This window comes from Lissotriton helveticus, chromosome 8 (genome assembly GCF_964261635.1).
Source record: "Lissotriton helveticus chromosome 8, aLisHel1.1, whole genome shotgun sequence".
Taxonomy (NCBI): domain Eukaryota; kingdom Metazoa; phylum Chordata; class Amphibia; order Caudata; family Salamandridae; genus Lissotriton; species Lissotriton helveticus.
Window position 1 is genome coordinate 1,177,548,732 of NC_136069.1, and position 26,820 is coordinate 1,177,575,551.

A 26,820-nucleotide genomic window follows, 5' to 3' on the forward strand; every position below is an offset into this window, starting at 1 on the left:
ACGTAACAGAAGTGTCATAAACGGGGCGGAAACATGGAGGGGGCTACCTGAGCAGCTGGGACCTCTAACCTAGTGGTGCGCGGAAACGGGCAATGACGTGTTACCAGAGAGAACTGGGGGCTATGACTTCTGTGCTAGAAGAGGAGACTAAAGTCTGGAGTGTCAGAGCGACATGTACCCAAGGCATATCTGGTATCTGGTGTTTAGAGTACATGTTGATAGAATTCAAAAGTTATCAGGGCAAAAGCTAATAGACTCTAAGACTGGTGCATGCATAATTCTACATGTATTGCGTGTGCGAGGAATATTCTATGAATATTAATACAGTATTTCTCTTACATGGAGACAGTAAGGCTAGACCATGACGGAAACTATTGATGCGATTCAGTAGCTTAGGAATGCAGAGAAGGAGGGCCGGACTGATAACTAGAATCATAACGTACTCTTGGCAGACTGGGAGGCAGAGCCAGGCCGGGCCGGGCACTGCGAGGCATGAAAGTAAGCTAGGGGTCAGGGATGCAGGTGGGGGCTGTATCGCTCCTCGGAGAGGGTTCAGGAGACAGGAGCTGAATCTGAGTCTGGGCCCTTTTGAGGCCTAGAAACGGGGACAATTCAATGAATTAACGTGTACACTGTAAAATGTGGCAACGTAGGTTTACATAGGCTTAATATTCGTTGCTTTCACAAGGACTGGAAACTGGCATACTAGAGATAGACACAACTTGTGATTGCGTCTTTAATCGATCAGAGGGGAATACATGCATATCGATCATGCACATATAGCATAAGATGGGGAACACGTAGGCACATACAACATGGCAAAATTTACTTTTCCACATGCAGGACCCCTCCCAAGGGTTCAGGGCCCAGGAGATGAAAGGCAAGTATCCTTCGCGGCCCAGTGGGCGGACCAAGTATAGAATTGTAGAGTCCAACAGGGCAGGAGGGGGGGTCCCAGAAGTCTACCACTGCGCAATCTTGCAGTCGACCCCTCCACCCGTGACTGTCCAGGTCTTGCCGTGCCAGACCTCTCAGGGGTTCTGCTTGGCTGCTCACCCCTCAATGGAGCTTGAGGGCCAAGGTCCAAGTCACACGCTGGGCCAGTGTCTCTCTAGTGGTAGTGGGGGAGGGGGAGGTCCTCCTAGTAAGGCTCAGCTAAGAACGTGAAGGCCCAAGGCCCAGGGCCGCAGTAGTGCAAGGCAGGGTGCACCTCAGGCTAGGCAAGCCTTCAAGCTGTGGGGCGTAGTAGTGGTTCAGAGCGCCCCCGGGAGTCTTTCTGTTGGAACAGGGGGGGAACCTCTCATGAGACCCCCGCTGCCTGATTATGGTGGCCGAGCCACCCTGTCTCAGTCTCCCCTCACTACGGGCCAGTTCAGATGTAGATCCTAGAGGCCGCGGCCGCAATTGCACTAGGTTGGGAGAATTTATTCTGGGGCAGGCCTCCTCACCCACCGCACAGCCTCCCACACTCACCAGGCCACAGGAGGTCCGGGCAGCGGGTGCCCATACGTTTCGTGCTCACCGGGCTGGAGGCCGCCCACGGGGCTCAACACTTCATTCAGGCCCCAGAGGATTTCAGCACCGGAAGGGGGGAATCCAGTCAGTGGACCCCCACTGCTCGAAACAGCAGCCGATCCCACCAGCCTTCGTCCGGCCTGCCAGTCGGGCACAGACGCCGCAGGCCCAAGTTCGTGCAACAGCTCCAGAGGCCCGGTTGGGGCAGGGAGGCCTCAACTAAGCCCGCACGCCAGGACTCCCCTCTCCGGGCTACGTGGAAACCCTATTGTCCTGCGGATCCGCACCCCGCCCGCGTCCGGCCACTTGGTACTCCGGCCCGTCAGCAGGCCACAGAAGAGGGGGGACACCATCTACAGCAGGGATATTTCTGTCGCCAGTCCCCCGGAGTCCAGGCACAGTGTACCGCCTCGATCCGCGGTGAAAGGGCGCCGCTATTTTGTGTTCAACGCGGCCTGGAGACCTGGGCACAAAGTCGGCCGCTGTGCCCGAATTTTGCTGTGTTTTTCACCACTGGTGGGAAGCACCGGTTGTATTAGATTGCTGGTGATGAGTGGGGGGATGGATGGTTGCCGATGTTGGCGGATTCACGAGCGGATGACTGAGGAGCCCGGAGCACACTTAGAGTCTGACCGCCATCTTGACGCTCCAAGCCACGCCTGGTACTTTACAGCATAATTTAGTAACATGTGTGGATGCATACTAGTATTTCACAAAAATATTCATAATGGAAAATCAGTGTAACCAGTTTCAATAAGATTATGGGAAACAACAATAAACAAGCATTGGCAAAGCCAGTTGGTCTGAAATTGGTGGTCAGCTTTTTAGCTTTGTCAATGTGTGACTTGTTTTGGCATGTTGTTTGTTAAACCTTATTGGTGTGGAAGCTGCCGTGCCCTCACTATTATAACGATCATTTGCAAAAGTAAAAAGTTTGGTTTTTTTGGTCTCAAAGAGAACACACTGCCACAGTAGTTACTGGTACTGAACAATACTAATTTGTGTGCAGGTATGCTCCTTGTGAAAGAGCAGAATGCTGTTACTCACATTGAAGCAACCGATACAGAAAGAGAGACAGAATTTTATTAAACACAAAAGGTCACTGTCAATGCCACCCAAATTAGGGGCCCAATTATTAAGGAAAGTCTCAAAAGTGCACCCATGGTATATGTCCTTGCATGAAGTGCAGCTATACGGCTTTTGTGAATTCCCAATAATTTACAGAAGTAGGACAAGAAATAGTACTCCTAGAAAATATTTGTGAACTGCATTTTAGCATGACCAGATATGCATGTGTAGATTTGCTCCTGCGCAAATCTGAGTGTTTGCAAGTTCACTTTCCTTCCAACCACTTTTTTCCCAAATCTGGAAGAAGGTTTACATCTGCCATTGTCAGGAGTAAAGTTCCAACATTTCTAAATATAGGAAAAGATTAGAAAAGAGTTTTTGAACCCTTAAAACATGCAAGTTAGTACGTTTGCAGAGACTCAAAAGAGCATTTTAATGCTGTAACTTATTGCTTAACACTGTCTTCAGCCCCAGTATGTAGATCTGCGGCAACATGGCAACGTAAGGAGATTGCAAGTATTCAAACACAACTATGGTATGAGCCCTGGCATAATCAGAGAGGCCATATCAGAGCTCTTATATAATATGATTGCTGCCATAATTTGTCGCTGCACTACATGGCACCAAAGGGGTAAGTGGATTTTGTTACAGGACGTGTAGATTTGTTTAGCAACCTGCCCCATGGACATGTAGCTATTTTATTAAATTCCACACCCCTGTTGAATCGGCGCCAACAAAAGCACTCATAATGCAAACTCAAGACATAAATGACTCCATGTTGGTTTACTGTGATCAAAGTCTACCTCTTTCTCATGATCTTCACACATCACATGCATCGGTGCCAATGAAAGCTTACCATAGGCAGACTCGCAAAACCAGTCTACCAACAAAAATACCTGGAAGCCGGTGAAGAACAAATAAATGCTCAGAGTAGAAACACAATTAACCAATGCTTGCTCAGAAATGACCTTAAGCTTTGGGTACAAACAGGTTCTGAGCATTTCCAGGCAGCGGCAATGACAAATAATGCCCAAAAAGTACTTGCTTTCTGTACAGAAAGCATGATGGTCATAAATATTCCAGGAGAACTAAATTTTCGAGACACTACCGCGCTTTGACGCCGTAATGCTCGGCTGATCATGTAGCCGAACCCACCACCTCCCCGGAACCCAGAAAAAAACATATAGACGCCGGCACAGCGACAAGACAACACCCGCACAGGTGTTTCGGTGGCATCACAGGTTTCTCATGACACGTAACCCTTGGAGTGGTAAGATGGACCTCCCTCTTTCACTCCCTACACCCCCTCAATTCTGGATCATAGGTAGAATAAGGAAACTATAACTTGCTTAATTTGAATTCTGCCAGATTGTGAATATACTGACATGTCCCACCAGCCTGTATATAGTGACAAGATACACCTAGGGCGTTAAGAACCTAAACAGGATCATAGACTATCACCATGTGCTAAGAAAATGATACGCAAATCACGTTAGCAGTGTTACTGGGGAATATAACCTTCATTTTCACATTATTTAGGTCTGTGTTGCAAATGATTGGATGAATATCTGTATGCAAAGGGGCGATAAATTCACCCTATTACATTAAGATGAATGCAAGAAGCATGAATATACTCGCCTGGAAAGCCATGTCCCCGACCATATATAAAGGAGCACTGAAGAAAACGGTTGGGCTTACACGGAACAAGCATGTCATTGCATGCGCTATGAGAATGTGGAGTTTCACACATTCCTCACACACTCACTCTGAACACTCTGAACAATCTGAGTTAATGATTTTCTTTCTTTGCTTTGTTTTTATCTGTCCTTGTATTAATGTTTCCTTGTCCTTTTGCGCCATCTTGATTCAGCAGCAAGGCACAATTATATGCCTCTCCACTAGGGGCTCAGGCAAGAAGGCCAGGTTAACTTTTTTATGTTTGTCTTATGTCCTGCGTTTGTGGCAATTGACGAGTGACAGATGCAACATCACAAACCAAAAAAAGTAACAGTAAATTAAAAACGGGGATTCACCATTGGTCCTGATGAAATACTTGGACCCTACAAGGGCCATGAGGAAGGGCTGAAACATGTTGACCTCACACAAGGGTATAGGGCTAGTAACCCTTTCTTTAATTGACCCGAATGTTATCCACTTGTTAACCATACCAGTAGTGCCCCAAATGAAGTGAAAACAGGGTAATCATGGGTAATTTTAATATTTACTCTCCCTGTCACGATTAGACATTATCAAAAGTGGTTTATAGGGACCCAATGATGGAGCCTGACACCAATAGGACGGTACGCAATAAAAATATTTAGTATTTCTATAGCACCAGGATCAGGTCACCATTTTATAGTTGACCACAGGGTGGTAGGATATCTTTTGTAAGATTGATTCGAGGTAGGGAGACCGTATCCTACAGTCCCCATAATGGAATCTTTTCTTTCTCGCCTCCCACACTTTTGTGTGGTTTTTGTTTGATTGTAAGCCAGAACAGAATAGCATTAATAATGGAATGTCTGATGCCTAAGTGTATGTTTTATGTTAAATAGTACCTAATGCATTGCAGTTTTAACTCTCCTTAGATGATGGAATGATACAACAAGAAGCCAATAACCTGAGATGGGGGAATTCTCTTTTGGGGCCATGCCACCCACTCTGTGTGTGTTTTTTTTAAAGAATTGGCAACAAAGACAGCTAAGCTGAAGACAGCTAAAAGGGTCTGTAGCCATACCTAAATGTAGCTGGACCTAAAAAATGCATATCCTGGGCGATCAAAAAAACCTGTGCAGCCTTTAGTTCAACACATGGTTGACTGAATAATATGAAGCCTCATGTCATCACTTATAACGTGTTTGACAAAGTCCAAAATAATACTTCCCAGATTACATAACCTGAAATGTTTATATGTATTTTTATTTTCCAGGTTATGTTGCTGTAAAAAGTGAGGATGACGATGATGATGCTGTTCTAATTGAGAGTACTCCTGTAGATTTACAGGCTGCACATCCTGCGCAAAATATGAATCCAGTGGGACAAAATTCTCAAGCGAACCGTGAGCACCACTACATAACTCAACCGGCTTACGGTAATAATTATTATTTACTGTAGTTTAAACAAGTCTTCGTTTGGCACCATCCTTTAACTCCATTTGATCAAGGAATGTTATCTTGAGGGATTTATTTCAATTTTCATTCATGTTTCCACAAAGCTCCTTGCTAGGTTTTTAGGTTTGATTGTCATAGTCTTTGGTGTTGGTGCAGTAAGCATTTCTTAATTGGTAAGCAAACCTGGAACCATCAAAAGGTCTCTCTATGCACTACGATATTAAATAAGTAAAATAAATAATCGAATTGTGTGCTCCTTGTGAAGCAAGGAAGCCAAAAATCTTATTGTGGCCCACTTTTCCGATTGGAGAAAAGGCAACTTTATGTTGTACAGGGGTGTGGAATTTAATAAAATATTTATTGGTCGATAGGGACAATTTGCTTCATAAATCTACTTGTCCTGTAAAAAACCTGCTTGTCCCTTTGGTGCCATGTAGTGCAGCATCAAATTATGCAGCGATCTCGTTCTATAAGATCTCTGGTAATAGCCTCTCTGATTATGCCAGGGCTAATACCATAGTAGAATTTCAATCCAAGCAATTTCCTTATTTTGCCACCTTTCTGCAGATCTACATACTAGGGCTGGAGGTAGCAGTAAGCCATAGTTCCGGGATTGGAATGCTCATTTGAGTCTGTACAAACCTACTAACTTCATGTTTTAGGGTTTTCACCAACTCTTCTCTAATCTTTCCCCATACTGAGAAAGGTCGGAAACTTACTACTGACAAGAGTACGAAGTAGAACGTCTTCCAGGTTTGGGGAAGAAGTGGTTGGAGGGAAAGTGAACTTGGAAGCACTCAACAGATTTCTGCACAAGCAAATCTACACATGCATATTTGCTCATGCTGAAATACAGTTCACAAATATTTTCTAGAAGTACGATTTCCTCGTCTGTAAATTCACGTTAATTCATGAAATATGTAATTTTAATGTAAAGACATATACCATTGGTGCACTTTTGTGACTTTCTTTAAGAATTGGGCCCCTAATTAGATCTGGCGTTAACCAAGACCTTTTGTTTTTATTACATTTCTATCTCTTTCTATTCATCTATAGGCTGGCTTCACTGTGAATTATCACAATCTGCTGTTTCACAAGGAGCATATCAGCACTCAAAGTAGTTTTGTTAAGTGCCAGGAACTACTATGGCAATATATGCTTTTTGAGAAACAAAAATATTTTTGCTTTTTGCCAATGTTTGTACAGTAGTGAGGGTGCAGCAGCACCCACAGCAATACATTTTTACAAACGCTATTTAAAAACAAGGCATGAATTGAGCAAACCAAAAGACTGCTAACACTCAAACAAATAAAACAAGCTTCAGACTGAAAGGGAAGGACTTCAGAACCAGAGGGATTTCCTCTCTTAAGACGGATAATGAGACATTAACATCCTCTGCTCTGTAAAGGTAGTGCAAAGGATGTGAACATTTGGTCTTCTGAACGAAAGAGGTTAAAGTCAAGTTCCAAATGTGAGCCTGCAGCAAATCCCTTTGGTACTCACGTATAGAAAAATCGACAGCCCAAACTGAGAGCCACCCATTTCCCACTACAGGCTGTACTTGTCTGGTAGCAGTGTATAAAAGCCATTTTAAACATCAACACAGTTACTAGTGTTGAAGTCAACTGCAAGTCCACATTTAAGACTCATGCATAGCTACTCAATGGTAAATCCTGTAAATTGAATGTTTGTTTTACTTGCAACCAAAAAGCCAACAAAAGTTTGAAGCCATATTTGTAGCTGCAGCTTTGTAAAAGTGATAGTTCATAGTGACCAGAAAGGCTTTATCAGAGGAAGACAACTGCAAGACCTGACTCATGAGTTAATTGGGGCAATCGACATTGCTATCTCTGAAAAAAATCCTCTCACAATACTTACCTTTGATGCCGCAAAGGCTTTTGACCGGGTGAACTGGGCTTTTTTGACTGAAGTAATGAGAAGAAATAATTTGGGAGACTCCTTTTTGCATATAATAAAAGAAATCTATAGATCCCCGAGATCGAGAATTCTAGTGAATGGGTGCTTAACCAATAACATACAAATTGAAAGAGGCACCAGGCAAGGTTGCCCAGTATCGCCACTACTTTTTAACCTATACATTGAGCCGTTGGCAAATCTGTTAAGGGGAAATGAAAAAATACTCCCATTTAAACACCAGGAATGGTCTAAAAAAGTGGCATTATACGCCGACGATCTAATGATTTTTACCAATGATTATCAGTCCTCTATACCCGAAATCAAAATCACTTTGGAGAATTTTGGGAAAGTTTCAGGTTACCTGGTTAATCACTCCAAAACGGAAATCATGGCTTGGAACTCAATTCTTCCCAGTCCAGATACTAAGAAGGAAATTAAATATCTAGGAATTACAATAGTTCACGATCTGGAAAAAATACCACAAATAAACTTAAAAAGAGTGGCAGAGGAAACAAGAAAACTTTTAAAGACCTGGACCAGCCTCCCATTAAGTTTTATAGGGAGATCAAATATCGTAAAAATGTCTATTTTACCCAAATATACCTACCTTTTCAACACAATCCCCTTAGAATTTAAAAAGAATACTCTGAAAAAATTACAAGGAGAAATTGCAAGCTTTATCTGGGCATCTAAGGGAACCAGAATATCGTGGAAGAAAATCAGAAGAAGAAAAGAACAAGGAGGTATAGCTAGCCCGGATCTGTGGGAATACTATAGAGCCTTTTCATTTAAAAATATAAGACCATTGTTGAGAGCTTATCAATATTACCCTGAATATCTTCAAGCAATGACCATGAAAACCGACCACTTCCTGTATAAATTTGGCCACCCAAAATTTTTCAAAAAGGTTAAATTGAAGATTCTGAAGGACGCGGCCAGAATATGGGCTCAGGTCAGAGGGACTCTAAACATCTCATACTATAGCCCTCTGGCTCCCATATGGGACTCCCCAGGCACCCCAGACTGTCTGAAAGATAGCCTGGCAAAACCGCTAAAATTATCAAACATCGAGCACTGGGGCCAGTTACTAACTGGAACATCACTAATTTCATGGGAGGACCTTCAAATCAAGACCAACTTTACTATCTCCAAATTTAAATACTACCAGCTTTCCAGTTGGGCAAATACCCTTACAAAGCAGGAAAATGATACCGAAGAACTGGAGAAAGAAATGCAGAAAGTTATTCCCATAGAAAAAGAGATAGCCAGATGGTATTGGGCTTTAATAACATCAAATGAGGAAGATGCCCTGATTGCAGAACCAATTTGGGGGAAGAACCTCCAAATTCTAAATCTTGAAGAGGTGTGGCTCAAATCAATTGAGAAATGTTGGGCTACATTAAAATCAGCGGCCTTAAAAAGGAATCACATCTTCACGATTCATAGAGCCTACTGGACTCCTAAAAAACTGTCCAAATTCAAGGGAGCCCAAATCAGGAAATGCCCGAAATGTGGTGAGGAGAAGGCAGACGATATTCACATCTTTAAAGAGTGCCCATCCCTTGAAGAGTTCTGGTACGATGTGGGTAAGAATTTAACTTCAGTCCTCCAACAGCAAATAATTGTAAGTACCTCTCTTGTACTTTTTGGGATTGATAGTAATATGGGAGCGGGCAAGCTAACAAAAGAGCAAGAAGATCTAGTTTTTGTGCTGATCCTTCTCGCAAGAAGGGAGATTTGTATTAAATGGGTTGGTCCAGTATCTCCAACGATCGGGGAATGGATGAATTCGGTCATAAAAATAAACAAACTAGATAGAAGGGAAAAGCATACGAAAAGAAATAACTTTTGGGGAATTTGGGAAAATCACTTTAACACTAATTAATGGTCGAGATGGATTGATGAAATGATGATCCTATGATTAAGCGATGGTAACATCTGTTGATGGGTATAATACTCATCGAGTAGTCAATGGTGGCTAGCTCTCCCCGACTTACGAAAAAACAGACAAGTTACATATGTGTTGGTTCCAAAGGGGAGTCCTCTGCAATACCATCGGTAGGGAAACTCCCCTAGCATACTCGCGTTTTGGGGCAGTGCTGGTACACCCATTGAGAGGCTTGAACCTCTAGGATTCCCAAACAAAACATAAAAATCTGAGGATAAAAAAAAAGAAAAAAAAAAAAAAGTGATAGTTCACTAACTTCATAAACTTTATTCAAAATGCCAAAAAATAATCATGCCGTCATTTTATTTTAGATGCAAGCATAGCTTTTATACAGTTGCTCCATTTCTTTTTTTAAGTTGACCAGTTGGTGCTGGTGGGCAGAGCCCTCTGCGGCTCAGATGTACAGGGAAGAGATCTCATGTCATGTTTCTCACCAGTTACTAAATGTAACCTTTCCTGTCACATCTGTCTAGCTTTTGTGGACTCAAAAAGCATGCCTTCTTTGAAGGAAGGGGACCTCAATGAAGGTGATTGAAGGTGACTGTAGATCTAAGTCCAGAATCTAACTGGGAGAAGCTATACTGAGAAAAAGTTTCCCTGTTCTTGAGGAGAACATAAAGGGAGGGAAATTTATGTGAAGCTTAGAATTACCATTTGGATATTTATATCACATTGAACTCTGGGATACCTTTGGCTGTAAAGTGTTAGCTAATTTAGGACATGTATTCAATGTGTTAAAACCTAGATGGATCCTTTAGTCTGATTTTTAGGTCTTGCCTAGCGTTGCAGCGCATATGCGTGAGACATATTGTTAATGAGGAGATTTTAGAAGGGGACTTGAAGCCCCGCCCCTCATTTTAATTGGCTGACGTCATGGTTTATGTAAAACAGTGGCCTCCGATTGGAACTGAGGCTTTTTGGTTGCCGCCCGTTCCCCTTTTCGTCCGGCCCATCTGGACTGGATCGTCTGCCTTTCGGCTGTCATGAGACATTTTCTTATCTACAGGGGGCATGTAGTGGAAATCATGTTTCTGAAGTGTGTTTTTTTGTGGCTTGCACAGGCATCCTCTCCTCGCTTCAGCCCCCCACCCGGAGCAAACGTAACATGTTAATTATTTTCATTCGGATCCGGCAAAGGCAGCCGCATGTTTATTTTTGGATTGCGCTTTTAAAGTGAAAGCACGATGCAAAAATAGAAAAGTGGCTGCGTTCGTTCATTGGTGACAGCTTGTGTTAATTATCAGCCCGTGCTCCATGTTTGCACCCCCTCCCACTCTTCTCAAGTGTGTGTACATGCCTCGCGGTATTCAGTACTGTTTGCTTTGCAGAGCTGAAATGCCCCCCCGGCTCAAAATGGAAGTGGCATAGCGAATCTATACACCCCCTGCCACCCAGGAATGCTGCAAATTGGCACTCACGCTGAAGGCCTGCTAGGCAATGAGTGTTTCCACTCAGAAGTACCCATAAAACGCGGCTGTGGGGAATTGGCTACTGAGAAGGCCGGCCGGTTTGTCAACAAAGCGCCAATTTTTTTCAGGGTTGTAGTCTTACTTTGTTTTTGGAGGAGTCTTGGCTGAGAAGCGTGTTGTGCATTGTCACGATCGAAGGTGGTGGAGGTCTGCCACTGTGTCTGCGTTACGCCCATCATGGGAGGAGAATTTGGGTATTGGTGGTCTTGATGAGCTCCATGACAGGGTTGTGTTGCCGGTGAGGTGAGGGAGCGGCGCGGCACACAGGGAGGGGGCAGGCGGATCGCAGTGCCACGTGGTGGGGGGCTGATCATCGGGACGCCATGTGGCGGATTATTCTGAGAGTGTTGCAAAGTTGTGTAGCGGTTGACGAAATGCTGAGGAGCGTTTGTGGATGAGTAACACGCTGCTGCGATTGTGCTATGGATTGAACGAGGTCTGTGTGCTTTGCATTCCTACGTGAGGAACGTAGTTGTGTTGATTTCTTGTTATTGTTGCTGGGACGAGGGGCGTGCGAACTGAAGGTGGCATGATTAAGGTTAGGAGGAAAGCGCACCAGGGGGAGCGGTGGAGGTGGGGGCAGGGCGCACTGATTTAGGCTGCTAAGGAAGTGGCTACGAGGTGCCTAGTTACAGTATCAAAGAAGTGGGGAGGTGGGGGACGAGGCCGTTCAAGAGAGGGAATGCTTCCAATAAAGAGGACAAAGTGGGCCTGGCCATGACCCGTGGGCGGTCACTTTTATCTGGTCTGCGCAAGGAGGAGAGCGGGAGCACCGCCCCATTGGGTGCGCTTCAGATGGAAAAGGGGGGGCTGCAGCCCTTTTATCAATTGTGGGCAGCGGGCCCAGAGTGCACGCGGAGCATGTGAGTGAATGTGGGTATTTCTCGTGTTTACCATTTTTTTGCAGACCGCTCCCTCACGCATGTTGTTTTACTTTCAGGCGAGGCTTCGCAATGTATAAGCCGAGAGGAGGGATTACTCTTCCAGCAATATGTAGAGGAGAAGCAATTTGTGCTCATGTAAAGCGCTCTGATACTTGGGGTAAACACTCTTGTTAATAAGGGACACCAGTATAACCGGTGTTGCACGCATGACGATTTCCCTTCTGTGACGATGGGGCTGAAAATGCCCCAATGGCAATAGCGGAGTACATGTTGTCAAAAATACGGCACACGCAGGCCTCGGATGGGAGTGGGATGAAAAGCTTGGGGGTCCCTCTAAGGGGTGTGGCTAATAAATCAGTGCTTAGCATAGGGTGTCGCCTGACTGGGATTTGGCTGTTTCTGTCATTGCATCCAGATATGGGGATACAACAAGTAATATCATAACGGCAACCGGTCAGGTCGACTGGCTTTGTCAACGGTTGTTGGTTGCGTAAGATAAAGGGGCGGCAACTGTCGCTTGAATATCCAGTGGAGGTGCTGCAGAGGGTCGTCAAGCGAGGTCATCGAGTGGGGCGCGATTTGGGAGGGGATAGTAATGTGGGGAGAGTCACAAGAGCACAAGAGGGGGGGTGGGGGTGGTGGGGTAAGACTGTTTCTTTTCTGGTGGTGGTATTCAATCTTGTTATGTTGAAACTACATACCCTGCAGCTCTCACCTGCACAGCACAATCCCTACTTACGAGATATGTTCAGTAACGTAATGTAAGAGGTGTTGCTTTTGGTATTGTAAATAACAATGGCTTTACATTTTTTTAAAGGCATTGCCATTTACAATGCCAATGGCTCAAAAATTCACAGTTGCGAGACCTATTACATTGTAAATGCTTGTTTAGAGCAGCTCACCACTAGCAGTTTTGGCACCACTATAGAAATTGCTGCTTAGCCACTTTCAAATGCGAGAGCTGCTTGAGAAGGAAGGAGTCAGACTGCCTGGAATTAAAACAAGGGCTGACTCCAGCTTCATCTTGAACTTCTGGACCCAAACACTTTTATGAAGGCCCGGAGAGCTGTACTCTTACAGTCCCACAGCAATAAAAGAGTATGGAGTTTAACTGACTAGCCTGCCTGCGGTCGAATCTGCTTTTCGGAGGACAAAAGTGTGGAAAGTCCAAGGAACTAAGACTTTTGCATCTGCCCGAAAGACAACCAGCAAGACCAATGGTGGTTGGGCTTTTGGTTGGGGGTGTTACTCAATCAACTCCATGTTAGACCTGATATTCCCTCAAACCTTTTGCCTTTACCCTCCACTTTTTGCTGAAATTAGTTTATGTTGACTCTAGAACACTGCACTTTACAGCTGCTAACCAGTGCTAAAGTGCTTCTACTCTCTCCCTTAAACAACTTAAAATTGGTTTACACATCCTTTATAGAGTACTATACCATATACCCAGGGTCTCATTCATATGCTGCTAGTGGGCCTGCAGCACTTATTGTGCCCTCCCCTGAAGTATCCCCTTAAAGCATTTCCCAGGTTTACCATTGCTGCCTGAACACAGTTTTAATCTGCCTATTCAACTTGGCAATATAACCCTTTTGCCAAGACTAAAACTCAACTTTTATTGCATATGTCATCCCTTAGGTAGCCCATAGGGTAGGTGCTTTGAAATAAAAATGTTGGACATGCACTATTAAGTTTTACATTCATGGTAGTGGACTAGCTCCTAAATTCATTTTTCACTACTGTGCATCCTTTCTCTCCCATAGGAATACATTAGGTTACCTTATACATTTAATAAGTGCTCATTTTTTATTGGGAACCGATTAACATTTCATGTTTGGTGTCTGAGAAAATGAATGAAAAATCTTCTTCAATGGTAAAGTCAGACTGTAAGTTCCAATTTAAAAATGCCCCTTTCAGAAATGTGTGGATGTGGCTACGAGAGCAACTCATAAATCCATAAGACCTGGGAATAAATGCTTAAACTCAGCAATGACACTTATAGGCATCATTCACTTGTCTATAGAAATTAACAAGCTAGAGTACCACGGCATCTAATGCAATCATACATTGATTAATTCAAAAGACCACAATGTTTTGCAAGTTTTATATCCATATCATTCATGTAAATGACTTTTGTAAGACATTCCTATGAGTTCCCTTGTGGAATTTAAGCAAACATTTAGAAAGTTTGTATTCTCCTGCCCTAACTATTTGGTGCCTGCAGCCTTTTCCTGAGTCATATGACTGAGTGTGGTTGGCAGTTGTACTTTGTTTATTTCTCCCAGACAACCACACAATAGAGGGATTAGGTGTGTCTGGATGGGCCATCAACTGGCAGGATGGGAGCGGGCAGAGCTGAGCACAGCCCCATTTGCGACTGGATAGGCTGTGCTCTGCCTTCACACAAAAGACTTGTCACACTTGCATTGTTCATGCATCCAGCTTGGAGCCAGTGCAGAGGAAGCTAGAACCTTTAAGCACTTCAAAGGGAATGCTCTAGAAACTTTTCTGACTTCAAAGAAGGTACCAACTATAAGAATTGGACCCCCCAAACCCATTCTTCATTTCCATTTCTGGACATGTGGAACAACTCTCAGAGGCTGCTGTGTACTCCACAAGACTGCTTTGCTGGACCTCGAAGGACTGCTTTGCTGCCTGGAGCCTGCCTTGAACCCTTAGAGGTCTGCCCTACTCTTTGAGCGAGCCCTGTTTCTGCTGTTGAACCAAGGACTACCAGTGTGACTCAAAGGACTAGTTGGCTGGCCTCCTGATTAGAACCACAGGGACAGAAAAGGCTCTAACCCGCACCTGAACCCAGTCTGAGTGAGTCCTGACTGACCCTACCAAAAGTGGTGCCCTCCGGTCCTGGTTCCTTGGTGGTGCTGCTAAAGGTGCCTAGATAACCAAAATCCAAAACTAGACGTGGAACATTTTTGGCGAAAACTGCTCTGAGAACCAAGAGAGGACCAGGACCAATCTGCTCGTTTGTCTACCCAAGGTGCCTCGCATGTCTGCCTTTGCAGCAGCTCCCACTAGATTCTTCTCAGCAATAGCGAATCCTGCCACTGGGGAAAGGAGCATCCAGCTTCCTGGAACACTTCTTGGCTACACCTCCAGCTTCGCTCGCTGGCGATTTTTGACTTCTGAAAAAGTGACTTAGTCCGAACTAATACATTTTCACCACAACTTCATCTAGCGGCTCCATGACTGCGATGCTCCCTGCTCGGATACCATCTTCAGCCTTGCCCTGCGGAACATTACCTTCGCAGAACACTTTTCTTCAAAATGTCTTCTAATTCTGAAGGTAAGCACCAACCGGACCTAATCCGCTCTTTGTATCTGACCCACATTCCATCGCGGTCAGCCATATTTTTTGACTTGGAACCAACTAGATGTCTGTGGTTGACACTTAAATCTTTTAGGGGCTAGTTTATACCTTAAAATTAAAAAAAATCATAACTTTGGTTCTACGATTAGGTTTGTATTTTATTTATTTTTTATTTATTAGTATTTTTTACCAACAAAGTACAGAATTACATGCACGCCATGGTGGGTATACATCTGTTGTTGTCAGGGAGATAGATAATTTTTTGCTACCAACATACCTTATTTTTCAGTATAGCTGCCATGGGGTATTAAAGGAGACAGTGCAGGTCTATCAGCTGCTAGCCATTCAACACAATTCAGCGACTTGGACAATACTCTATGCAGGTCAGTGGACACATTGAACATTCAGATGAATCAGTAACTTAATCCCTTGGTACATAACCAGTGTCTAGATGTGGTATGCTGGCCTCATCAGTTTGCTCGCTCAATTCTATAATATGGGTCGGAACAGTAAAATGCAAGGGGGCCTATGTGCCCTCTCAGGCTGTGTGATCGTGCAGGTAGGTCAGTAGGGGTTCCCAGATGGCTTTTGGGCGAGACAATGGTGGTAATAATTCTGTGTAAGATGTAAGCTGGTCTTCACAGTATATTAAGTCTGTGAGCCTATCTTTGAACTTAGGGGCGTGCCCTCGACTCCATCTACATGCCACTCTTCCCTTTGCAGGATCAGGCTCAGCGTTGTGAATTTCCTATGTGCTGTTAATAGATCTTCTGTGTACCCCAGCAACGCCAGAGATTGTGTGCCTGGGCGGACAGGAAATATAGTTCGATATCTGGCGCCTCAAAGATGCCCTGCGAGAATTGTTGTATAATGGTCCGCAGACTCACTCGGGCTGTTTGCCACCCCATGCCAGTATTATAAGCTGGGATCTGAGTGCGTCAAAATTAGGCGGCCTGGGTGGTATGTTATATAGGGGAATAAGTAAAGTAGTTTTGGTAGAATCACCATTTTCATCAATGAGACCCTTCCTGCCAGTGATAGCGGCAGTGAAATCCAGCGGCTATCGAGCTAGTAACTTAGTAAAGAGCGGTTTCATAGTTTGCACGCAGCGTCTCCTCTCTATCTCAGGAGGTCACCACTCCTAAGTATTTTATTTTGGAGGCGCACCATGTCGGCGGGAAGTCAAGAAACTCTGGAGTGTTGGGGGTGAGGTGGAAAATCTGTGATTTATTTCAATTTATATGGATCCCGGAGATGTCACCAAATCGAATTAAGTCTCTGAGAATGGGCTTTAGGCTTATATTTGGTTCATGTGTATAGAGGGTATTCTCATCAGCATAGAGTGAGACTAATATATGCCGTGAAAGATAGGGTTTTGCATACTCTCTGTGGTGTTGTTGGATTTTACCAGCAAGCGGCTAAACAGATAGTGCAAAAAGAAGTGGCGAAAGAGGACATCTCTGCCGGCTTCCTCTTGAGACTGGAAAGGGATTGGAGTAGAGACCATTTATCTGAGCAACAGCAAGAGGTTGTTTGTAAAGTAGTGCAATCCAGGAAAGGAAGGAATGTAGGAGTCCCATTCTGCACAATATCGTAAACATATAGTCCTATTCCAGGGAATCAAAAGCCTTTGTGGAATCTAAAAACACTGCCGCTGCATTTGACTTGGGGCTATGTCCTGTAATAAGGCAAATATTGTGCGTAAATTATGTGAGGTTGCCCTCCTGGGTATAAAGCCTGCCTGGTCGGGTAACACCAACCCCTCCATCAACAGGTTTATCCTGTTGGCTAGCACTTTAGCCAAGATCTTGGTATTGCAGTTTATTAAAGATAGAGGTCTGGAGGCCTCGCATTTAGTAGCATCTTTACCCGGCTTGAGGAGTGAGATTTTCAGAGCTTGTCTCATGGAAGGCTGGAGGGTGCCGGTGGTTAGGGCTTCGTCATACACCTGGTTAAGAATGAGAACTAAGAGGCCGATGTATCCCTTATGGAAATCGGCCGGTAGGCCATCTGGGCCAGGGGCGTTGACCGACCGTAGGTGCATCATGGCCTCCCGTAGCTCATCTCCTTCGATGTCAGCAGCCAAGAATTCTCTTTGGGAATCACTTATCCAGTCTAGGGCAGTGTCCTCGAAATATGGCGCCACGTCAATCTGTCCAGCTCGTTGCGTGCTATAGAGTTATGAATAGTATTCGACAAAGGTGCTGAGTATTGTCTTGGGGGTCTTTGCAGTGCCCCTGCTGTATCTTCTATGCAAAAAATATTTATCTCTGCCAGTGCCTTACCGGTTCTCTCACCCTCCCCATATGCTCAAGCTCGATGATATTTGGATGAGAACAAAGACTCCCGTTCGGCAGTATCTGAGTATATCAGTAAGGAAAACCAAAGGAAATGATGGACGGAGCGTTGACAATACAATCACTCACCCCCAGTCAACTGATCTGGGTTTAATCCATCACCATTCTTTAGCCCACTCTGCCACCCCAGTTCAGAAATGGCCATATGCAAATCAGTCTGACCCTGTGCCTCATGGGAACAGTCCAGCCCGAACTCCCAAGCCATACCTTCCCTGGACCGGAAACAAGCTACCGAGGACCGGTTTCTGGCATTTCAGCCGTCTTCAGCCCGGCTTGCTTGAATCCAGTGGCAAAGTGAGCAAGGGACTCACGTCTGAGCATACCCTGCCAACTTATGGCGAACAAAGAAAAACCAAAGGAAGTCTATCAGTAATTCATTAAGATATGCCCGCAGCCGGGACCGTTGGAGCTTCAGCAATACGAGCCTTAATGTGGTGTTCTAGTTTACACAATGACAGTCTAATATCCCGCAGGATGCCCCCTCCCTTTGCAATACATAGCCCTCGAATGGTGACTTTAGAACTCTCCCATACACGGGCTAACAATGGGATGCTTTATATACTTCTAGGGAAAAATTAATGGATCTCTTGCCGCAGCCCTTCGCGAAAATTATCATCCAGCAACGCAGTGAACTGCAATCTCCATGACCAATGCGGAGATTCGTTAGTAGGGGGGCATAGTGTTAATAGCACAGGGGAGTGATCAGAATACATTCATCCAAGATGTGTGGCCTCTTTCAGCCACGTACTAAGACCTGAAAGTATCCAGTAGTCAATACGAGTTCAACTAGAGTGACGCTGGAGTAAAAAATGCCCTCCCTTAGCGTGGGATTCAGGGATCTCCAAGCATCTAACAAATGGTGATCAGCAATGACACTATTCAAGTGTTTCCCTGCTTTGGTGTAGGGGCCAGTAGTGTTATGTGAGCAGTCCAAGATAGGGTTCAGTACAACATTAAAGTACCCCCCCCCCCATATATAAGGTTTGTAGATCCGATGTGTAATATAAGGCCTCAAACTTTATCAAAGAAGGTAGCAACATCCACATTGGGAGTGTAACAGTTAACCAGTGTAACCACCCCACATCATTCAAAATCTCCCCTGCTGGTCCTGGTGTGTGCCCCATGGGCAATATCTCACCCCAACTCTGATTAAGATGGCAGTTCCCCTGGAATAGGTTGAATAAGGTGAAAAGCATCACAGAGCAGCTTATTTCCCAGCGAAGTTAGTCGATGTCCTGGGATCCAGATCTGTTTCCTGTTACATTGCCACTTGCCTGTGGTGTCTATCTAAATAGTTTAGGATTGCCTTCACTTATGAGGATCTCTTAGACCTCGCACATTCCACGTCAATAAGGTATAAGTGTGTTCTATAGGAGGCTTAAGTGTACACATTTCACAGCAGATAAATCAATAATTGTACGAGACCTATACAATTTAGTAAGCCAAATCCCACCATGGCGAACATACCCATCTTAGCATTTGCACAATCATGACCTTGACATGCAGCACTGCTGTACTCTAGAGAAAAGTGACCCCCCCCCCCACACACTTCCCCACACCCACGGACCAATCCCATAGGCGAATGCATAACCCCCCCATATATCCAACAGGGACTCGAACATGAGGAAGAAGAAAAAGGGTTACTGTTTTGAATCATTAGCAGAAAGAGGGAAAGGTAAAGCTGTTGGAAGATATGTTCCAAATTGAAAAGATGGGGTTGAGAAAAGAGTACAGGAGACCATATCATAGTCTGTTAATTTCCCACTGAGGTTTCAAAGCCCTGAAAGCGGGATACTGCCCTTTACAGGGCAATGTGGTCGCCAAGGCGTTAAGAATAATATTCAATCTTCCGCAGTTCACTTCGCCAGCTCAAATAAGGCTAGAGTTTGGGCTTCAAAAGCAGCAAATTTCATGGAAGAGTGCCTACGCCAAGTGCTGGTTCAAAATAAAGAGAGCCGAGCCGGGCACATTGAACTCATACTTGTGGAAGGAAATCACAAGGAAAAACGACAGCCCAGCCATAAGTTACCTTCAATCAGCAATCAGGCTGCTTGCTCTACAGGACCTATGGGAATCTAGCACATCTCTAATATGTTTCAAGGCCCTGGTAAACAAATCAGTAAAGATTGTATCCCTCGCAGAAGACAAAGCTGCCCTCAGCAGGAGGGCCTACGGCTGGTTTGTAATTCAGAGTTACTCGTCGGCAAAGCCCCAACCATACCTAGAAAGAGGTTTTTCGAGAATCATAAAAGAAAGGTTCTTGCTTCTGAGGCTGGGAATTCTACCCGCAAAGCATCACCTCCCACTGTGGAAACGCACAGACTCCTCAAACCATTGTAGATTATGCGGAGACCTCAACGAGGACGTATTACATCTACTATGCATCTGCAATGGCTTGGGAGCGGAACGAAGACAGCTATTAAAGCCGCACCTGATCACAGGCCAGTTACGGTAATGCAGGGAGGCGGTAAAGGCTTGTTTTGAGGGCAGCAACATCTGGCTGGCCTGCAGCCTTGTCCGGTTTATGAGTGCAGCAAATGCAAAGTTAAGCCTGGAAGTACTCCAACAAACTGGTCTTCAATTCATGCCCATTGGTCTCTGAGAGAAGTACAACAACATTGACCATAAAGATCTCTTCCGGCAACTCTGTTTATTATCATGGTTCCCACGCTCTCTTGCAGCCACCTTGGGCTGGCAGCCAGCACAGCGACATAATTTTTAATTATACACATTTTTACTAAGGGGCGCAACGACCCAGGAGAGCAAGCGACATGACGAACTATATACTGCTACCATCAATAACAAGCTCTCTGTCACCCGCTACAATCCAAAACACTTTCAAGATCGAAGTCTTTAATAGTAACTTTAAAGGAATAGGGACTACGCAAGAGCCCCCAGTAATTAGCACTCCGACAAATGTTGCATTTTGCGTTATTTGACCCCCCTTATTGGCTGTCTCGTATACTATCTTTTACTCCCTTGCAATTTTACTGAACTACTGTACATTAGCAATTTTAGCATTATTAATGAAGTCGTTTTGCTTTTTCTAACACATGTTTTATCTATTTGCAAAGGTTTTAATTAATCATGCAATAAAGCGATTTTTTATTATGCCCTTTACAGGGGGAGCCAGTTGGTGTAGCAATAGGGGAAGATTAGAGGGAAGAAAAGAGGAAGAGTAGGAATTAGAAAAGCGGGATGGGACAAAAAGAGGAGACCGTGAAGAGGGGGAGGGTAAGGAATACAACAGTATGAAAAAACATCAAGTATGACATTTCAATGGGGGAATTCCCTCTGGGGGTGCTTGCCTGAGCTCCTGGCTACTCTCCTCATATGAATGAGGGTTTCCGGTATTCGAGGGTTTGGCGGAGACTGTCCACAGTCTTAGCTGCTGCTAAGTGTTTCGTTTCTAGTGTGTGACCCAATTCTTCACCAAGGTTAGAGTTTTCCAATATTCTTTTTTTTATTGAAAATGCAAAAAATCCTAATTCAGAGAAGAAATGGCCATTTTAAATAAGAACCACCCAACCTCCTACCCACCTCCCCCCCGTGGCTAAAAAGCAACCATCAGTGTAGGTTCATGGTGGCGAGTAGTCTAATACAGCTATACAATGTCTAATATCTCAAAAGTAAATAAAACAATGATTAAAGTGAAGGGAAAAGGGACAAAAAAGATAGCATTAAACCAGCTCTAGTGGCTCATTTATCCGTCTGCAGTCGTCTGATGGGACTTTTGCTCAGCACAACCTTGCCCTAATGGAAGCCTGATGCTCTGCTGCCAATTTTCCCTACCTGGAGTCTAATCACCGCTCTGGGCAGTCCGTCGAGCCGCTTCTGCACCGGGGAACTGGATTACGGGTGTCCGATGCTTGGCTCCTCCCACAAGGCCATGAATGCTGCTGCGGCCTGTGCTAGCCGATCGACCCGCGTAGCAGCCACCCTTGCTGCTGCTGCCCACCACGGTGACGGTCAGAGGGACACGCAGTGAGCCCGGACTGCCGCGGAGTTTCTCATCTGGCGCCGCCTCTGCCCAACTTCTGCTGTTCGGCCCCCGGCTGTCCGCAGCCCGTGGGGGGCCTCTGCCATCTTGGAGAGCTGAGCTACGGGAGTCCGCGACTTGGCCCCTTCCGCGGGGCCGGGGATGGAAACGTGACTGATGCGGATCGCCTGAGGTGCGTTGGGGTTGCCCTCTGGGCCGCTGCCTGCTCCGGGGCTGCCCAGTGACCTGCGCGCCTCCATCAGAGCCATCACGGGGGTGCCTGCTTGTCGATCCTCCCGAGAACCCCCTAGATTGGACAGGTGTGGCTTCTGCTGCGGGAGGGGGCGAATCTCCCTGCGCCGGGGTTCTTTGCTGTGTTCTTCTGGGCCCCCCCTTACCCTCCTGGAGTGCCGAGCGCCTCTGTTGCCTGTATCGTTTGGCTGCTAATTTCAATTGCGGGGAAAGCTGGTGATTGCCCCCATTGATGCTTGTGGTTCCCCCCTGGCTGTGGGACTCCTGGATTTTGGCTGCTTTTGAAGGACTCTTTAGCTGCTGCGGAAAACGCAGGACGTGCTCTGCCAGTCCGCGCCTACAGCCCTGGCACATCGCATCCTGCGCCTACGGCTGGCCTCCTCAGTAAGACCTCCTGAAAGAGACAGACTAGTTCCCGAGGAGAGCTGCAGACCCTACATCGCTTTATGTCTGTTGGTCCTGGCAGTGGCAGTGCCGCCTGGTTGGTGGTGTGACGCAACCGCAACTCCACCTTCGTGATACACACTCAAACTATTTGAAAGTCGCCCCTGGACACCATCTGTCCGGGTGCCCCCCCTCCTCTTTTGGTGTAGCCTGAGCTACGGGACATCTGCCATTCGCGCCTGCTTGGTATAGACACGTGGCAAGCCCCGTGGCGTCACGCTGGGAGTACCCTGAGCAGGATCCAGCGTCTGCAACTATATACTCCGCCACATGTCGGGCGGCACCCGCGCACGGACTGGTACGGGAGTAGCACAAACCCCTCTACCTTCGATCAAGACCAAAAAAGGTAAAATGGCGAAACAGGGACTTGCGGACCAAACCGCAAGCAAGATGGATGCGGTGCTCGCTGCAGTGGAGCGGATGGAAGAAACTATCAATCAGACGCGCACTTCCCTAGAGTCCAAAATTGACAAGGTGGCCATCGCTCTCACCCACCTACATGCGGATCACCGGAAACTGGCGGATCGCACTGCCGCATTGGAAACCGCTCTCGCAGACTTTACGCCACAGGTGTCCCAAACAGATAAACATGTGCAGAACCTGTTAAACCGGTGGAATTCTTGGAGGTGAGGGCCGAAGACGCGGAAGGAAGGGCACGGCGAAACAATGTGCGCATAGTGGGTGTGCCGGAGCGCTGGGAAGGAAGAGAGCCTGCCACCCACATGGAGAACTGGCTCAGAGGTCTGCTACCCGAGGGAACTCTCTCGCCCCACTTCGTCATAGAACGTGCGCACAGAGTCCCGGCAAGACCCCCTCCCACAGGCTCGAATCCGCGGCCCCTGCTCATACGGCTCCTCAACTACAGGGACAGGGACTCCATCCTGCACGAAACCAGGAAGCTGCAGGATGTCCAAATCGACAACCATAAAATAATGTTCTTCCCGGACTACACCATACAGGTGCAAAGACAGAGGTTTTCTTTCATGGCGGTGAAGAGGCGACTTCGACAACATGACCTGAAGCACTCGCTGCTGTTTCCGGCGCGCCTGCGCGTAGTTGCGAATGATAAAACACACTTCTTTGCGACTTCTGATGAGGCAGAGGACTAGATGGATACCATCACGGCTACGGGGCCTTGTCATTCTGCCGAAGTGGCGACACTGCCGAAACCAAGAGTCCCCTCTCGTCGAAGTCGCAGGGAAAGGAGGATGGCAAGGGAGCGGACACCATCTTTGCCAACTACGGGGCCACATTCGGACTTGATCCTTAGCGGGCAGTGCAAGGCCCTTCAAGCGGTGGCAGAAATCAGCGGCTCCCTGAGGGACTAAGATGCCTCAAAATCCAGCCACCATGATGAGATAAATGATGACGACCATGAGTACGAGCTGCTGCCTTCAGAGGGCTCTAACGGACAACCAGATGTCACCCCGCAAACGGCTGATAACATAATATGAGAATTGCAGGACTATGTCATCACTTGTCTTCCAACCGGAGGTACCGTGGTCTGCATGGGGGGGGATGAAGCTGTCTGCTGCCCCTACACAAATGATGGAGACCGGTGGGTCCGTCGATGTTCCCATGGGACAGGTGATGTTACTTTGCTTCAGGTGGGGGGCGGGTTCATTCATATATCATGCTTCTGACAATTGTGTCCCTAAGCATAGCACCAAGCGGGTGAGTACCATTACGTAACTGCATACAGACCTATTCTTTTATTAAACATAGCCCGAAGGCAGGGAGCCTCGATGGACTAAGTCACACGATCTGATAATCATCGCATAGCAGGTTGCAGCGTACCTCCCCCCGATTGTTTGTCTTTTTTCTCTGATGGAAGTTTGGACGATTGCTAGTTTCATTTTTGCCCTTTTGGTATTGTTTAAAATCCCGTTGATGTTGGGGGAGTTTCCGCCCTTTTTAAAAGATATCACTGATTGTCTGCCAGATCATGTAACACACCATGCCACGGTTTGGGGAGCTGGGAGGGTCGACCATCATCAGTTTATTCCTACAATTTATGTTTGCAGGGATGGCGTACATACATCTTCTCTCAGTAGAATACAGACGCCATGGCTTCACTTAAAATAGGTACATGGAATGTGAGAGGTTTGCATTCACCATCACGCAGGTATCAGATATATTCATACCTCAAGCGACATCACATACAAATAGCTCTTCTCCTAAAGACGGATGTATGACATTACAACGCATGCTTTTACATCGCATGCTTTTACAACGTGGTTTTTACAACGCATACCATTACAACGCATAGTGCTTTTAGGCGCTGGATAGTGAATTGTTTAATTTACTATTCCAACTCCAGTCCCCGTGGATAGTAGGGAAGGTGTTGGATAGTCCATTAAACATATTCCCTATCCTAGAGCGCACCCCAGCGCAATGTGTTGTAATGGTTTGCGTTGTAAAAGTTGCGTTGTAAAGGCACTGCGTGGTAAAAGTTGCATTGTAAAGGTTGTTTACCCCTAGGGACACACCTAGCCCCAGCGGAAATCCAACGCTTGCAGCGTCGCTGGCGCGGTCAACTGTACGCCACGGGGTATTCGGCTTTCGCCAGAGGTGCGCTCCTGTGGGTGCGACCGGGAGTGCCATTTAAAGTTACAGACTTGTTGGTGGATACGGAGGGCAGATATGTCGCGGTCAAAGGCACGCTGGATGGCCGGTAGGTCGTCATAGCATCACTATACTCTCCTAATACTGAGCAGGACATTTTTTTGATGATCTCTCGTGAGTCCTGGCACGGTGGCATGACCTGCCCATTATTTTGGGGGGAGATTACAACTGCGTGCTGGACGTTTCTCTAGACCACTCCTTTCCGCCCCTTCCGGGCACGAGCACATATAACGCCATGAAAGCACTGACCAGTTGGGCAGCACAGTGGCGTCTGCGAGAAGTCTGGAGACACCGCAATCCTCAGTCCTCAGGACAGGGTGTACTCTTATTATTCAGGCGCTCGTGGATTACATGTACGGCTAGACCGTTACATGCTTTCGGAGGAACTGCTCCCGTACGCTACAGAGGCCTATTACCTAGGCAGGACGCATTCAGATCACAATCCACATGTGTTGGAGGTGGCTTGGGAGCGCCCACGGGCACCGATTCCCACTTGGCGGCTGCAGCCAGAGGTCCTGTTGGACGCACCCTATCGTAACTTGCTGGCTGCTAACATCGCCCAATACTTTGAAAATAATGTGGACACGGCCACAACACCATTGATTCAATAGGACGCGTTCAAAGTGGTGGTTCGAGGCGATTGCCTCTGAGCACGAGCTGTTATGCGGAGGCAGCTAGAGACGAACTCACACGCCTTGAAAACAAATTACTCCGTAGGGAGGACAAGGCGATCCGTGGCCAAGCGGCATTATTGGCGCAAGATAGGGAGGACCACTCCAGACTGATGGAACGACTCCGCCATTTAAACTATGCGGCACACTCGGCAAGCACTCACCACATAGGGGACAAACCCGGCAAACTGTTGTCGTGGCTGATCAGACAAGAGGCAGTCACCTCGCCCGTCACATCCATCAAGACCCCACGAGGCACTATTGTCCTTGCACAATATGAAATACACAGTGCCTTTATAGAACACTACTCTACCCTGTACAAGACTTACCTGCATGCTACGGATGTAGATATCCAAAAATTTCTTTCCGCCCTTGCATTACCGCAATTAGCACAGAGCCAGCAAGAGGAACTAGGCGCCCCCATACTGTCGGAGGAAATTAGGGATGGTATCTGCTCCCTTTCAAACGGCAAATCTCCGGGTCCGGATGGACTGCCGGCTGAATTTTAAAAAGCTTACTCATGCATATTAATACCAGAACTACAGCGGGTCTACTCTAAAGTATTGGAAGACTCAACACTCACGCCTACTCAGAATGAGGCACTGTTGATTTCCCTCCCTAAACCAGATAGGGATCCTGACCTCCTGGGTTCCTACCGTCTGCTAGCCTTATTGAACACAGATTATAAGATATTCGCTTCCATCCTGGCAAAGAGACTGGCCCCCTTTGTGAAAACCCTAATTCACCATGACCAAAACGGGTTTGTCCCAACCAGGAGCACCTCTTTTAACATACGCACACTGTTCAGGCTCCAGAGATATGCACCGGAACGCTGGCCGCGCTCAGGTTGTCTGGTGCTGGACCTGGAGAAGGCCTTCGATTTACTGGAGTGGTCCTACCTGGCAGCAGTCCTGCATAAGTACAGGCTTGGAGATGGGTATCTGCAGCTGGTGCAATTACTATACCCGCTGCTCTTTTCCCTCGCCATGGAGCCACTGGCAGTCTGCTCCGAGATCGCGGTACAGAATGGGGTATTCCTCTTGGCGATGGAATCCATGTGGTGTCCCTATATGCGGATGACCTGCTGTTATATGTTAAGGACCTGCTTGCCATACCCCCAGCTATCTCTATGCTGTTTCGCGAGTTTGAAGCAGTATCAGGCCTTAGAGTAAACTGGACTAAGTCGGGCGTCTACTCTTTCCAAAAGACGTGGCGGAAGCGGACGTAATTATCAATGGTACCACACTTGCCTG

At 46.4% G+C, this 26,820-nt stretch overlaps 1 protein-coding gene across 4 annotated transcripts in view; it reads left to right on the plus strand.

Moving 5' to 3' along the window:
- Positions 1-26,820, plus strand: part of BEND2 (BEN domain containing 2) — a 279,920-nt gene that overhangs the window by 38,780 nt on the left and 214,320 nt on the right. For 3 of the 4 annotated variants that reach the window (XM_078656148.1, XM_078656147.1, XM_078656149.1), the window contains exon 2: positions 5,513-5,674. The exons of the other annotated variant lie outside the window; for it this stretch is intronic. In XM_078656148.1, coding sequence (XP_078512274.1) covers positions 5,513-5,674 — 162 coding nt within the window. The remainder of the gene's footprint in view (positions 1-5,512; positions 5,675-26,820) is intronic. 4 annotated transcript variants of the gene reach the window in all.